This window comes from Mesoplodon mirus (genome assembly GCF_964341445.2).
Source record: "Mesoplodon mirus genome assembly, chromosome: 2".
Lineage (NCBI taxonomy): Eukaryota > Metazoa > Chordata > Mammalia > Artiodactyla > Ziphiidae > Mesoplodon > Mesoplodon mirus.
The window spans coordinates 168,720,186-168,735,626 of record NC_138977.1 but is presented as its reverse complement, the minus strand read 5'-3'; the positions used below and the strand labels follow the sequence as shown (position 1 = coordinate 168,735,626).

Here is a 15,441-nt window from a genome sequence, read left to right as displayed (position 1 = left end):
CACTAGTAAATTCTACCAAATATTTAAAGACTTGACACCAATCTGTCTCCAAGTCTTCCAAGATAATAGAAGAGGAGAAAACAAATCCTATCTCAGTTTATGAGGTCAGTATTACACTGATGCCAAAGGCAGACAAAGACCAATAAAGGAAACTACAGACCAATTTCCCTTATGAATACAGATGTAAAAATCTTTAATAAATTACTAGCAAATGGAATCCAACAACATATTAAAAAGATTATACACCATAACCAAGTGGGATTTATCCAAGGAATGCAAGGGTGGTTCAACATGAGAAAATCAAGCAATGTAATGTACCACAGCAATTAAAAAACAAAAATCATGGGCTTCCCTGGTGGTGCAGTGGTTGAGAGTCCGCCTGCCGATGCAGGGGACACGGGTTCATGCCCAGGTCTGGGAAGATCCCACATGCCACGGAGTGGCTAGGCCCGTGAGCCATGGCCGCTGAGCCTGCGTGTCCGGAGCCTGTGCTCCGCAACGGGAGAGGCCACAACCGTGAGAGGCCCGCGTACCACAAAAAATAAATAAATAAATAAATAAATAAATAAATAATCACATAATCATTTCAATTGATGTAGAAAAAACATTTGACAAAATTAAACATGTTTTTATGACTGGAAAAAAACTCAAATAAAAACAGAAGAGAACTTTTTCAAAATGATAAAGGGCATTTATGAAGAATCTACATCATACTCAATAGTTAAAGACTGAAAACTTTCCCCCTAAGATCAGAAACAAGACAAGGATGCCTGCTTTAACCACTGCTATTCAAGATTGTACAGCAAGTTCTAGCCAGAGAAATTAGGCAAGAAAAACAAATAAAAGACATTCAAATTGCAAAGGAAGAATTAAAACTGTCTCTTCACAATGACTTGGTCTTATAGAAAAAATCCCAAAGAATACACACACATACAACACACACACACACACACACACACACACACACACGGAAACTATTGTACAAGAGCTAACAAATGAATGCAGCCAAGTTGCAGGATACAAAATCAAATCCACACACAAAACAGTTGAATTTCTATACAACAAGAATGAACAATCCAAAAAAGGAAATTAAGAAAATTCCATTTACAATAGCAACCAAAATAAAATATATAGGAATAAATTTAATCAAAGAAGTAAAAAACATGTACTCTGAAAACTATATACCATTTCTGAAAGAAATTAAAAATGACCTAAATAAATGTAAAGATATTTGAGTAATGGATTGGAAAACATAATATTAAGATGGCAATACTGCCCAATGCAATCTACATATTCAATGCAATCCCTATCAAAATTCCAATAGACTTTTTTCCAGAAATGGAAAAGCCAATCCTCAAAATCATAAGGACTGCAAGATACCCCAAATAGCCAAGACAATACTGAAAATAAAGAACCAGAGTTGGAAAACTCAACTTCCTGATTTCAAAACTTACTATGAAGTTACATGAATCAAAACAGTCAGGTACTGGCACAAGGGTGGACACAAACAATGGAAAAGAATTGAGAGTCTAGAAATAAACCCATATTCCTATGATCAATTGATTCTCTCACCCTCCACAATGGTGCTAAAACAATTCAATAGGAAAAGAACAGTCTCTTCAACTAATGGTGCTGAGACAACTGGATGTCCACAGGCAAACCAGTGAAGTTGGACCTCTACCTCACACCATGTACAAATATTAGCTGAAAATGCACCAATCCACCTAAATTAAAAGCTAAAGGAGTAAAACTTTTAGAAGAAAACACAGAGATAAATTTTCATGACTTTTGATTCGGCAATGTATTCTTAGATATAACACCAAAAGCCCAAGCAGCAAAAGGAAAGATAAATTAGTCTTCATCAAAATTTAAAACTTTTTAAAAATCTAAGGACATTATTAAGAAACTGAAAAGACAACCTATAGGAGAAAATATTTGCATATCACTTATCTGATAAGGATTTACTACCCAGAATATATAAAGAATTCCGAAGGACACCCCAATTTAAAAATGAGCAAAGGATTTGAATAGATATTTCTCCAAACAAGGTATACAAATAGCCAAAAAGCACATGTAGATACTCATCATTAGTTATTAGGGAAAGGCAATTCAAAACGAGATGGCTAAAATATTTAATAACAATTTTTCTTATTAATAAAACAAAATTATTTTAAAATAACAAGTGTTGATAAGGAGGAACCCTGTTCTTTGTTGGTGGGAATGTAAAATAGTTCAGCTGCTATGGAAAACAGTTTGGCAGGTCCTCAAAAAGTTAAAGAAATTACCACATGAAATCATGAAACGCCTACAAAAAACAGGATAGTAAGCTCCTTAACATAGGTAACAAAAGCAAAAATAAACACATGGGACTATATCAAACTGAAAACCTTCTGCACAGCAAGGAAACTATCAACAAAATGAAAAAGCAACCTATGGAATGGGAGAAAATATTTGCAAATTATATATCTGATAAGGGATTAATATCCAAAATTATATATAAAGAATTCATATAACACAATAGCAAAAAGCAAATAATTTGATTAAAAAATGGTCAGAGGAATTGATAAACATTTTTCCAAAGAAGACATACAAATGGCTGACAGATACATGAAAAGTTGCTCAACATCACTAATCATCAGGAAACGCAAATAAAAACTACAATGAGATATCACCTCACACTGTTAGAATGGCTTTATCAGAAAGACATGAGAAAAGTGTTGGTAAGGATGTGGAGAAAAGGGAACCTTAGTGCAGTGTTGGTGGGAATGTAAACTGGTATAGTCATTTTGGAAGGCAGAATGAAGTTCCTCAAAAAATTAAAAACACAATCCAATTTTGGGGTATATATCCAAAGGAAATGAAAATAGAATCTCAAAGAGATATCTGCATGCCCATGTTCATTGTAGCATTATTTACAAGAACTAAGATATGGAAACAACCCACGTGTCCATCGATGAATGAATAAAGAAGATGTGAGATATATAGTGCAATATTATTCAGCCATAAAAAGAAGGAAATCCTGCCATTTGCAACAACAGGGGTAGACCCTGAGAATATTATGCTAAGTGAAACAGCCTGACAAAGACAGACAAATACTGCATGATATGACTTATATGCAGAATCTTTTTAAAAGTCAAACTCACAGAAACAGAATAGAAAAAATGGTTGCCACAGACTGGTGGGTGGGTGAAATATGGAAAAGGGTACACTTTCAGTTCTATTATACCAAAAAAAAAAAAAAAAAGAATAAGTTCTAGAGACCAAATGTAAAACATGGTGACTAGCTGATAACACTACTGTATTACTGAAATTTGCTGAGAGAACTTAAATGTTCTCACTCAAAAAAAAAAACAAAAAAAAAGATAAATATGTGAGGATGTATTAATTAACTAGTTGGGATAGGGATCAGGGGCAAAATCCTAAAAACAACAACGAAAAAGGATTAATATATGACCTAGTAACCCCACTTCTAGAAATATACCCAAAAGAATTGAAAATAGCTACTCAGACAAATACATCTTCACAGCAGCACTATTCACAACAGCCAAAAGGTAGAAACAGCCCAAGTATCTTTCAATGGATGAATGGCTAAACAAATTCTGGTATATACATAAAATGGAATATTATTCTGCCATAAGAATGCTTGTGATATAAGCCACAACAGTCTTAAAAACAAGCTAATTGAAAGAAAGCAGACACATAGCCACATATTTTCTGATTCTATTTATAGGAAATATCCAGAAGAGTTACATCCATAGAGACAAAATGCAAATTGGTGGTTGTTAGGGGCTGGTGGTAGGGGAAATAGGGAGCGACTGCTTAATGGGTAGCTTCCTTTTGGGATAATGAAAATATTTTAAAAATCAGAGGCAGTGGTTGCACTATATTTTTAATGTACTAAATGTCAATGAATTGTTCACTCTAAAATTGTTAATGTAATGTCAATTTCACCTCAACAAAAAAATATAAAAATTTTATGATTTAAATGTTTACATATGCTATAAAAATGTAGTTCATGAGTACCCTAAGGAAAGAGATCTAATCCCATATCATATCTTAGAACTTCCACCCACCCGATGTAAGATTATTTTAAATTATTTCTTAAGACCCTTGGGGGGTCAACTTGTAAGTCACAGATCACAAAAACAGAGAAAAAAGATGAAAAAATAACCCCCCAATAGTCATTTCATTTTTGTTTACACTTCAATTCTCTATACAATGTAATTTGATAGTGAGAAATTAGGTATATTAGAAGTGAAAGTAGGATTTAATTATAATATTCAAAAGGCAAATTTAAAAAAAAACGTTAGCCAAGTTTAAACTTCAGCCTAAAAAATACAAAGAGGATAAACATATATATGCTGACAATTACCTTTCACAATAATAGGGCTATGATTATTTCTTACCTCACTATCTAAAAAATCAGAAAGTAGTTTCAGAACATTCTTGGCTGTATCAGCCTCTTCTTCAGATTCTTTTGACTCTTGCTCTTCATTAGTGTTTACTTCTGCACCTTCACTTTGAATAGCTTTGATTTTTTTCGTTTTAAATGGTTGAAATCCAAATGCCATCAGTTGGTCAAAGATTGCCTTTAAAGCACTTATTTTTATTGTCACATCATCAATTTGCAAAACCTAAATCGAAACATCCCCCACCAAAAGCAAATTAGGCATATTTTTATTCTGTTTATGCAACATAAAATTAACATATATCTTATTATTAATCTAATTTCAACAGTGTCAAGTCTATATAAATAAATAAATAAATAAATAAATAAATAAATAAATAAATAAATATATATATGTATGTTTTTTTTTTTTTTTTTTTTTTTTGCGGTACGCGGGCCTCTCACTGCTGTGGCCTCTCCCGTTGTGGAGCACAGGCTCCGCACGCGCAGGCTCAGCGGCCATGGCTCACGGGCCTAGCCGCTCCGCGGCATGTGGGATACTCCCACACCGGGACACGAACCCGTGTCCCCTGCATCGGCAGGCGGACTCTCAACCACTGCGCCACCAGGGAAGCCCTATATAAATATTTTTTAAAACTTAAAATTTTTCTCTTATTAGCTCAGTAAATTCAGATTTCATTAATAGTGAATTCAGTTTTCATTGAACTGGACTTCTTTATAAAAGGAAGTGAACCATAAAACCCAGCAGCTTGTATGAGTCTATCCTGACTTAAGAAAACCAAATTCTTACATACCAAATTTCAAAGCCATGAAAAAAATAGAGCTGAATATTTCTACTACGAGAAGATTTACTATATTTTTTAATGCACTTAAATTTTGGTCACTGATAAGCTACTTGGCTATACAGTTTAGGCCACAGAATGAAGAAAAATCACCCACAAGTTGGTCAAATGAATGAATCGAGAAGAATGGCTCAAAATTACAAAACTTCGAAGGAAATTTCAAGACACATCTATTACATATTTTCTTATGGCAAGACTTGCAAATCTGCCAAAGCCAAATGCTTATGTATAAGAACGTACTGTCATGACTATTCTCTACAAATTCTAAACATGCTACTCTCAACGGCATCTTGGTTTTCCTTGTCCTTCTCAGTCCCTCACTGGCTAGCAATAGCTCTCAATATTGGATATTTATTTAAGAAAGATTTCTAAATGAAGTAATTTCCCTCTCCTGCCTTTCTAACAAGTGTGGATATATTTCTTAAGTCAATTTCTATTACTAAAACTTGATTTTAAAAAAACGGATTTCTTACTCCCCCATAATACTGCTCTTTTCCCTTAATCTAAAATCTTCCAATGATAGCTCTGAAAATACCTTTATAAAGATAAATAATTGAAGCTATTCAGTGGTTAAATTCTTTTGATTGCAAACCCCTTTGAGGACCTAATAAAAGCCCACCTCAGAATAACATTCAAAATATAGGCAAAATTCCACATACAATTTATTTTACTGCATTTGTATCTGGTATCATTCACATTTTTAATGTACAAAAAATTATACCTGGTTATTTTTTTCAGGCAAACATTACTAGCTAGTCCCTGAAAAAAAGTTCAGAGATCAAAGTTGTTTAAAGTTAAAAAAGGTAAACTTTAATTTTTAAAAATTTTAATTCTATGACAAGGCTGCGATTAACTGTTTTGATTTGAAATTAAGGTAAAATTATGGAATGGTCTTGATAAGAAACATTCATTTATTTTTCACATGAACTTGATTTTGACAATTCTTTTTCACTACAGAAAATTATATAGTAGCAAACAGTATCAAGGCTCCTATAGCTCCGTCAAATGGGGTATGAGTTAGTATTAAATAACTTCCTAATGCTCCAGGACACTTGTAAGCATTAAATTCATATCACATTTCTTCTGTCTGAAATGACCAAAACACTTATTATTGATGTTATGTCAGCAAAAATTAAAAGGATCAAAATCCACATTTCATCTTTAAAAGTCAAGTGAATTTATGTGTCTTTGCAAAGAGTTCTATGGTATTTCTTTTGCTGCAGTACTAGAAATTTTATATAGTTGTCTAACTCTAATCTCCTCTACTTGAAAACAACAACTTCTCAATACAATTTTTCAGAAGTACTCATAATGGTATATAGGGCATCTTAATGAACATTTTACCTCATTTTTAGAGTAAAAAGTGCTATACTTAATAAGCTAGACAAATGAACGCTTCACCATCAAATGTCCTAGTAAGATTTTTCTTCCACTTAAATAAAAAGTAATGACCAGGGGTCAATCTAGCACTTAATGGCCCATCCTCTCGAAAGCCAGGAAATTGAAATAGAGAACTTACTGGTTTAATTTCTTAGCAAAACCTCTTTGAAAATGTAGTATTTTATTTCCTGGGCAGCTATAAAGCCAATAGATTTCACAATAGTAAACAAGACTCCCTTTAGAATTACTACCAGAATCACTGATGCCAGTCCCTGCTGATATAAGTAGTAATGACTTTGTATAACACAGGGAGATTCATTCATTCATCTTGGAGCAAAACCAGATGTATGGCCAAGCACTATAAATGATTCATCTGGACAAAGTACCAAGATTTTTCTTCCAGTTTGTTTGAAAAGAAACTGTACACCATTTTAAAGATAATACTTGACATTCTAAGTTTCCAAAAGGATCTCACAATAATAGAAATTTTTCTCTGATAACAAGCATGGGATGATAAATATAAACAAGCACTGTCAGGAATTTAATCTTTGCACATTAAATGAACTGATTAGATGTCAAGTACTCCAAAAAAGGAAATTACAACAAAACGAAATTTCTGAGGACTGCCTTTTGACAAAAGTATGGTTTTAATTTTCTTCCTTTGATACAAGTCACAAACAGTTTGACCATTTCCAGAACACATGACTTCCCCAAGTTCTCCCTAATTGTATGTTTTCTTTTTCTTGGCAATGTCATATGCAACATTAAAGGATGCTTCAAGATAAGGATTTTATGTTGGGGGAAAATTCAACTATTGGTTGAGTATTTTAATATAATCTTCATAAAAATGATAATCCATGTTGTCATGTGTTATTTTCAAGTTGAACATGCAAAGCACTCCCATTCACCTGTCGGCAAGCAATTTGCACTAAAATTCCTTGCAGCTTTTTTATCCCATTACATTTGACAACACCAAGAGGCTACATGAATCACACTGTCTTTTTACATGGGGAGGTGGAGGGAAGTATATTTTCCAAATAAAGCTAGGCCCAAATGTTAAAAACAGATGTCCAAAGGAGTTAAAAAGTCAAATGCATTCCACTGATACACTAGACTTAATCCCCTCTTGTCTACTCAGTAGCACTCTAGCAGCTGCCCTCTCTTCCCTATATTCAGTTTTTTCCTTTCAAATGGGTCATTCTCATTAGGATTCAAACAGGCTGTAATTTTCTCCATCCTAAAATAATTCAAACCAAACCAAAAACTATTTTTACCCCATATCCTCTCTTGCTACCACTCCATTTCTCCATTACTCCTAACAAAATAAAATCTTGAAAGAGTAGTCTACACTGGCTGTCTCCAATTCCTCTCCCATAATCCTCTTTGGACCACTCCAATAGGCTTTGCCCTGTGCATAAACTAGGGCACATGAAAGTCACCAAACACTTCCTTACTTGCCAAAAATGGTCAACTATGAATCCTTATCAACTGTCACCAGCATTAGACAGTTGGGTCACCCTGGCCTCTCTAAAATACCATCTTCACTTGCCTTCTAGGACATCACACTCTCCCCTAACTATCTACTTCACCTTGGTCTGTACTGGTTCCTCTTCATCTCTCTTACCTTAAATGTTGCCTGAGCCCTAGGGAACTATAAAGTTGAGATCTTCTCTCAAACTATACTCATTTGTCAGGTAACATCCAGTTTCTAGGCATTGGATACTATTATAGAATAAAGACTTCCAGATTCCTCTCCCCAGCCTCGGCCTCTCTCCTGTCTCTAAACCCACATAAAAATGCCTATTCAATATATCCACTGTACCTCAAACTTCAAACTTACCATGTCCAAAACTGAACTCCTTACCTCACCTACCTGCCATAAAACCTGTTATTCTGTTTTCCCCATCACAGGAAAGGGCAATTCCATCTTTCCAGTTATTCTGGCCAAAATCCTGTTTTCTTCCACTTCTTTCTCTCACATGCCACATCAAATTTATCAGCAAATTCTATAGACACTGTCTTCAAACTTAAATTACCATCACTTCTCATGACCCCAGTAATCACAACACTGGTCCAGGTCATCATCACCTCTTTCCTGGATTATTGCAATAGCTTCCTTATGAATATCCTTCCTTCCATACTGTATCCCTATAGTTACTATTAGGGATCTGCAAACTATGACTCATGGGCCAATTCCAGTTGGTTGCCTGTTTTTATACAGCCTCCAAGTTAGGAATAATTGTACATTTTTCAATGGTTAAAAAATAATATCTCATTATATGCTAAAATTATAAGAAATTTAAGTATCAGTGTCCATAAATACAAATTTTACTGATCTACAACTATGCTTATTCAATTATGTATCATCTATGGATGCTTTCATACTACCACAGCAAAGCAGTAGTTGAGACAGACCATATGGCCTGCAAAGTCTACAATATTTACTCTCTAGACCTTTAGAGAAAAGGTTTGCCAACCAACCCATGGTCTAACCAACACTAAATCCAGTCACAGCATAAAAATCCCCTACTCAAAATCTTCCAATTCTGGGACTTCCCTGGTGGTCTAGTGGTTAAGAATCCACCTTCCAATGCAGGGGATGCAGGTTTGATCCCTGGTTGGGGAACTAAGATCCCACATGCCGCGGGGCAGCTAAGCCTGTGTGCTCTAGAGCCCTCAGGCCACAACTAGAGAGCCCATGTGCTCCAAAGCCCGCACACCACAACTAGAGAGAAGGCTGCATGCTGCAATGAAGAGCCCACACCACAACAAAAGATCCCACATGCCGCTACTAAGACCCGACACAACCAAATGAATAAATAGATAAATTTTTTTTTAAAAAAGAAAATAAAAACTACCAATTCCTTCCCAGCTCATTCACTGTGAAGGCTACATCTTTACAGACTAGAAATCCCTAGGAGACATGGATGATCAGCTGCCTGCAAATCATTTCTCCTACTATTCTCCCCTTTGCTCAATCTGGCCTAGCCATACGAGCTCCCGCTCCTTTAATATGTGAAGCAAAGTCCTACTGATGGACCCCTTCCCCTGCTCTTCCCTCTCTTTGGAAACCTCTTACCCAGATCTACATGGTTCATTCTCACTTCCCTCTGGTAACAGCCCAAATTTTGACTTATTAGTGAGGTCTTTCTAAACCAAACTGCTCCCTTTCCCTATTTCCAGTCCTCATTCCCCTTCTCTGTTTTATTTTTTCCATCTGACATACTACATATTGTTTATTTTTCATTGTGTATTTCCTCTTCTAAAATGTAAGCTCCATTAGGACAGCAACTTTTATCATGTGTTTCATTACCTATCTTATTTTTTTCTAAAGTCTATAATAATGCTGGGCATATAATATGCACTCAATAAATATCTGTTATATGATTAATTTTTTAAATACCTTAAATAATTGACATTTCATCTTTCTTCTACAAAAAAGTTTTAATAACAAAAAAATCAAAACATAAAAACTGAGCCCTTAAAAGTCATCCATAATCATCGTCATCATCATCAACAAGCCCTGGAACTGATTAAACTTAATAATACTAGCAAAATCACCACAGATTGAGTATTTATCTCAAGAAGTATAATCAAGATTTTAATCACAAGATAAAACCTACCTGCAATAGTAATACAAAGTGTTTACTTGCAAAATCCTGATTCTGTAGTCCACAGCATCCCAAGCACAAAACAGCCAGATTTCTTACTGTAGGATGAACACTTATTATTCCAGGAAGAATCTAAAATGAATTAGAAATTAAAATAATTTTGACTAGGATAAGAAATTTACAATAGTATATTAAAAAAATGCAAATTTCTGTATGATTTCACAGACCTACTTCATTTCCATGTAGTCTATTAATCCAAAAAAGTCAACTTTTGGTTTAAAAAAGGTAAATATTAAATCAGTAAAACAGAAGAATACAGTCAGAGCAAAATACAGTCTGATCATGAGATACCTTTCCTCCACCTGCCAAAACTGACTCAATGGCTTCCCAATGCTCATAGAAAAGATAAAACCCCTTAACATAATATATGATACACCTCATTGTTAGTCTTTTCCAGTATCACCTTATACTATGCTATCTCTTGCTCTCTGTTTATTCAATTGAGCTGATTTCAATGCCTCCCATTCAGTGCTGTCCACTAGAAATATAATGCAAGCCAAGTACGTCATTTAAAATTTTTTAGTAGCCACACTAAAGTGAAAAGAAAAAGATGAAACTAATTTTAATACATTTTATTTTACTCAATATAGACAAAATATCAATACAACATGTAATCAATATTAAAAAATTGAGATTTGTTTTTTAGCTGTGGTTTTCATGTTTATAAAAAATTGAGATAATCTCTGTTGTCTGTACTAAGGGTTTGAAACCCAATGTACTTTTACATTTATAAATATGTATAAATATATATATATATATTTGGACTAGATTTAATAGCCACAGGTTTTTAATATCCACCTGTGGCTGGTGGCTACCATACTGAAGAGAGTAGGTCTAGATCATTCTTCCCTCTTTTTCACATAGTTAATGTCTACTCAAACATCATTTCAAGGTCACCTTCCATAAACAGATGAAATCTCATTATCATAAATTCACATATGACCATAAAGCTCTTCTTCATAGCAATTATCAATGGCATAAGCTTTCACTTGTTTATTTGATTGATGCCCCCCCTCACTTGACCAGAAGATCCAAAAGGGCAGTCTACACGTGTTCTGTACACCATGTACACTCTATCCCCAGCACTGGGTGTATAGATGTTCAATAAATATTTGTTCACTTAATATATGATTTTTATTTAAAGCACAGTAATTTCATTAAAATATTATAACTCCTATATTTAAATATAGGAGTAAAACTCATTTACATCCCTCTATAGTCTCTTTCAATCTTTAGACAGATTGTTTTTATATACTTAAAATCATTATGACCATTCAATTTTGTGTTCTTTCTTCCCTCAATATTGTGTTTCCCCACATATATATGTAAGTCTTCATATTTACTACTTCAATTATGCAGTTAATTATACCATCATTTATGATTCTCTTGCAATAGAACCAGACATAAAGTATACAAGCAGAACTTTAAAAGTATCACTTTTCACTAGAGACATCTGCTTTGTTAAAAATAAAACTAAATTCTAACGGTTTAACAGATCTAGTTTTAATCAGCTCTGGACTGTTATAAACAATAATTGGTCTTCTTTACTACATTTAGAAACTCATGACAATCCAAGAACTTGATTTTAGACCACATTCATTGGCTGTTTTTCACTAATCCCAAGTAAAAACAATTTGGGGAGAATCCTGGAAGAGGTTGGATACATTCGAAATTTGCTTTGGATAAGTAGCACTATTAAAAAGAATACTCTAGGGACTTCCCTGGTGGCGCAGTGGTTGAGAGTCCACCTGCCGATGCAGGGGACACGGGTTCGTGCCCCAGTCCGGGAGGATCCCACATGCCGCGGAGCGGCTGGGTCCATGAGCCATGGCCGCTGAGCCTGCACGTCCGGAGCCTGTGCTCCACAACGGGAGAGGCCACAACAGTGAGAGGCCCACGTACCACAAAAAAAAAAAAAAAAAGAATACTCTAAAGCTGCATGTCTAATACTATCACCACTAACCACATGTGGCTACTGAACACTTGAAATATGACTAGTCCAGATTGACATGTGCTTTAAGACTTAGTATGAAGAACAGAATGTAAAATATCTCAATAAAATATTGATTAAATGATGAAATTATAATATTTGGAGTATACTGGGTTAAATATATTAAAATATATTTAAATTAATGTATATTAGAATTTCACATTTCTTTTGAATTTTTAAATGTGGCTACTAGAAAATTTAAAGTTACATGTGGTTTGCATTATATTTCTATCAGACAACGTGGTTCTAAAGGCTTGTGGTATTTATATCCCTCTAGTCAGTAAAATGGAGATTACCTATGAAGGGTTACTTTAGTAAAGTCCTTAAATATATAATAATAAACAAATTCCTTTCACAGGGCTTACAATGTAACCTTCTCAGTCTTCCTACACAGCAAGATTCTGGTTCTTAAATATTCCTTATGTATCTCAGTATTTCCTCTTACTATTCAAAAAATGAAGATATTCTGCATCTCTTTCCAACATAAAATAATTTTTTCAAACTTTCTAAAGGAATAATTATAACTTATATACCAGGTCCTTTACATGCATTATCTTAATCTAATCCTCACAATATGAAGCAGCCACTGTATTATTTTTTCTTTTTTACCATTTATATTTATCAGATGTTTAAAATCGCCTTTTCATTCTTTCGAACCCCAAGGAACATATTACTTATAAAATGATGAAGGCATGAGCTAAAATAAAGCCTCAAAGTGCACCAACATACCAAAGATTCAATGATGCCATTCATGGTTGCACCTATACCTGTTGAAGTGCACATCTGTTTCAACAGTTCATAGCACAAAATAAGACACTTCTGTAGTGTTTCAGCATCATTCTAAAATGAAACACAAAATATTCAGCATTAGTGAAAATATATTCTGCCCATCCCTTAAGTGTTTACTTTCTCGAGGCTTTTTGTCCAAGACATGTTGTCTCTATACACATTCCCTGCACAACCTTATCCTGTCACAAAATTTACCATTTATAAGCTGGTTCAACTATTTTCTAAGTTTCAGATTCATATATAAAACTGCCATAACTCTTGTATGGTCCACAGGCTTCCCAAACTCAAAATGGCCAAAAGGGAACTAACCAATCATTACCCAAATTCCTCTTTTTGTGCTACCTCCATAAATTTCACTGCCATCTACCCAGCTGTCCAAACCAAAAGACCTAGGATACATTCTTGACTCACTCTTCTCCTTGTTACTAATTCTTAAATACTTCTCAAATCCATCACTTCTTTCCATATCCACCATCATTATCTTGTTCAGACTGCACTCATCTCAATCCTACATTACTGTAACAGTCTTCAAACTAGTATGCCTGCCTGCAATTCATTTCCTGAGTTAACAGTGATCTTTATAAGACATAAATCTCATCTTTACGTGGTACACCGTGATCTTTGGGTAAGGGACGATTTTTAAAATATTGTTTATACAAGGCCTTACATGAATTGTCCCTTAATTTCTTCCCCCAGATTTATCTCTCCTCTCTCCGCCTCAATTCTTTAGTCATGTGGACCTGAAGTTTTTAAACACAACAGGCACTCTTTAACTTCTAGGCCTTCACACACGTCATTCCATCTGCCTATAACATTCCCTTAACAACTCACTGAGGAGAGATGACACAGAGTGCATTAAAAGCACAATCAAAGCCACTTGCCTGGGTTTGAATCCTGCCTCTACCATTTACTATCTGTGTAACTTCAGGCAAGTTACTTGCCTTCTATAAAGTAAGGCTAATTGTACCAATTCCGTTAGGTCATAATAAGAATCAAATGAATTTATACTTGTGAATACCACAAAAAAAGGATCCTGTAACTACTTGCTTATATTATTTTTATTCAAATCTCAAGTTGAAACATTTCTTTTGGGGAAGCCAATACCACCCTCTCCATAAAACCCCTATACTTACCTGAACATAGCATTTATTATACTCTACTGTAATTATACTGTAATAGATTTATAACCCTTAAATAGGACAAATGAACAGATAAATGGTCAAAGCAAGTAAAGTTAAACAGATAATATTAATCACGATAGATCATCCTAGTTAAAATTTTCCTAATTCAGACCTGCAGTTTATATCATTTTTCAGTTTAGATTTTCATTTTACACTTTAAATTTGCTCCTCAAATTTAAGAGCCTATAATGATCCACTGACTTGGTCAAACAAAAGAAATAAGGTACTTAGCTATGAAAATAAAATTCAGGCATACCCATTGGGAAGGTGGGGTGTTAGAGCAGGGATGTCTATGGCTGCAGAGCTCAAGGACATAACATAACTTACAAAACTCTCCTGTATAGTAAACTCTTCCCTATCCAGCATTCTCTTTGTAAGAATAATCAGCACTTCCCAAACCAAAACTACAGTAATAAATGATGTTTACTACAAAAGGCAAGATCCCAAAAGACCTCCTGAATTACAGTTAATAGCAAATACTATAGTAATTGATACCATTCTACCTTACATTAAAATAATATTTGTGTACCAAATACAACTAAGTTAATTAAAAAAGACTGCTGAAACAAAGCTTTAAATGTTATTAGATATATGTTTAGTATCTCTGTTTTTTTTATTTTTATTGGAGTATAGTTGATTTACAATGTTGTGTTAGTTTCAGGTGTACAGCAAAGTGAATCAGTTATACATATACATATATCCACTCTTTTTTTTTTTAAGATTCTTTTCCCATATAGGCCATTACAGAGTATTGAGTAGAGTTCCCTGTGATATACAGCAGGTTCTTATTAGTTATCTATTTTATACAGTATTTCATTTAAAATAACAAAGTTACTCAGCTTCTTCTAAAAAAAAAGTAATTAAACTTTAAAAAAATATGTGTATAATGGCACTGTTACTATAGAAATTCTTTTCCTAGCAGTGGAAAGGTCATGAGTCTTCCACAAATAAGGGAAAGATGCATTTTCCTTTTCTAAACCATTCAAGACAAAAAAAACAAAACAAAACAAAGAGAAGGAAATCACTGGAAGGTAGGTTTCCTTGGCAAGGAAGAAAGACTTCAGATTCTAGGGATTAGCAGGACAAGGGAGCAAATCAAATAAAGTCCTAGATACAATAATTAAAGTTCATTAAAACCTTTCGAAGTCCAAAATAGAAAGGAACAGGCAGAAAAATATTA

General features: G+C 34.2%; 1 protein-coding gene across 1 annotated transcript in view; it reads right to left on the bottom strand.

Moving 5' to 3' along the window:
• NCAPG (non-SMC condensin I complex subunit G) overlaps positions 1-15,441 on the bottom strand; it is a 38,901-nt gene that overhangs the window by 10,837 nt on the left and 12,623 nt on the right. The window contains exons 12-14 of the mRNA XM_082603818.1: positions 13,021-13,131; positions 10,254-10,373; positions 4,407-4,634 (exon numbers count right to left, since the gene is read on the bottom strand). Coding sequence (XP_082459944.1) covers positions 4,407-4,634; positions 10,254-10,373; positions 13,021-13,131 — 459 coding nt within the window. The remainder of the gene's footprint in view (positions 1-4,406; positions 4,635-10,253; positions 10,374-13,020; positions 13,132-15,441) is intronic.